This window comes from Olea europaea, unplaced genomic scaffold, assembly GCF_002742605.1.
Source record: "Olea europaea var. sylvestris unplaced genomic scaffold, O_europaea_v1 scaffold40427, whole genome shotgun sequence".
In the NCBI taxonomy this organism is placed as follows: Eukaryota; Viridiplantae; Streptophyta; class Magnoliopsida; order Lamiales; family Oleaceae; genus Olea; species Olea europaea.
Window position 1 is genome coordinate 1 of NW_019260072.1, and position 1,049 is coordinate 1,049.

Consider the following 1,049-nt stretch of genomic DNA (forward strand, 5'->3'; position numbering starts at 1 on the left):
TTTTTTTTTTTTAAATACATTTTTCTCTCTTCTTTTCAACCACACATTCTTTAATAAAATAATATTACACGTAAATCCAAAATTTTTATTTATTTTTTAACCACGCATTCTCCATTAATCTACTATTCTAAAATGCATTATAAGAAAATAATGGGGCTCAAACAGGCTGGTAATTTGCAATTAACCAACAATAAATGGAGAAGTTCTCAGAGTTACATTCAGCAAAAAAATTGTATATACACATATTTAGGACATGGCAACAACCGAACAAGGTTCATCCGACATGGTAAAAGAATAAAGCTATCTAAAGTATGACTTACTTGAAGCTCATCCATGTCAGATTCAGTCAATGGATGTTGACGTCTGACTTTCTTTCCATCTTCACTAACCACCTAGAGAACAGAACAATCAACCACAAATCAAAATATCATAATCTAGAAAGAAAGTCAAATAGACAAAGCGATGGCTGCAGGACCACTTTACAGTCAGATGATATATTGCAGTATGGTGAAACTTTTCCAGAATATGCAACCTTACCAACTTTTTTGAGCTCCGCAAAATACTAGCAAGTTGGGGGACACCACTGATGACGTTTTTTATCTTGTTAAATGATGCAACAACAGATAGAGGCACTGCAAGACAGGAAGGTAGGAAAACACTTGAAATTCATTACAAATTGATAATTGAGAGGAAACTGAGTATCCATATTGCATCAAAATAAACAATCAAAACAAGATCTCTTCAAAAATAATTTCCATAACAGGCATCACTAATCCTTACAGAGTATTGTTAGCTATATGCATGAGCAACTGGAGAATACTTGATGGGTTTACTTCAACTATGGGTTGAAGTTCTTACCTTCTTGGGACTTCATGGACCAAGATCTGCTATTATTATATGGTGAACACGTGTTCACTAAAGGCTTATAACCAGAGGAAGGGTCATGTATTCCCTTGGTCTGCATCTACTCTGCTCGTTTTTCCTATGCAAAGGTTTCAAGGCAGATGAAGGCAATGCCCTTCAACTTGAGATGATATGTATTGTTGAAA

At 34.8% G+C, this 1,049-nt stretch overlaps 1 protein-coding gene across 1 annotated transcript; it reads right to left on the minus strand.

Moving 5' to 3' along the window:
- Positions 1-118: 118 nt before the first annotated feature.
- Positions 119-1,043, minus strand: LOC111387456. Its single transcript, XM_023012013.1, has 3 exons — positions 859-1,043; positions 538-632; positions 119-392 (listed from the first exon to the last, which is right to left on the minus strand). The coding sequence occupies exons 1-3, from the start codon at positions 962-964 to the stop codon at positions 219-221; spliced, it is 375 nt and encodes a 124-aa protein (XP_022867781.1). The 5' UTR covers positions 965-1,043; the 3' UTR covers positions 119-218.
- Between the last annotated feature and the right edge of the window lie 6 nt (positions 1,044-1,049).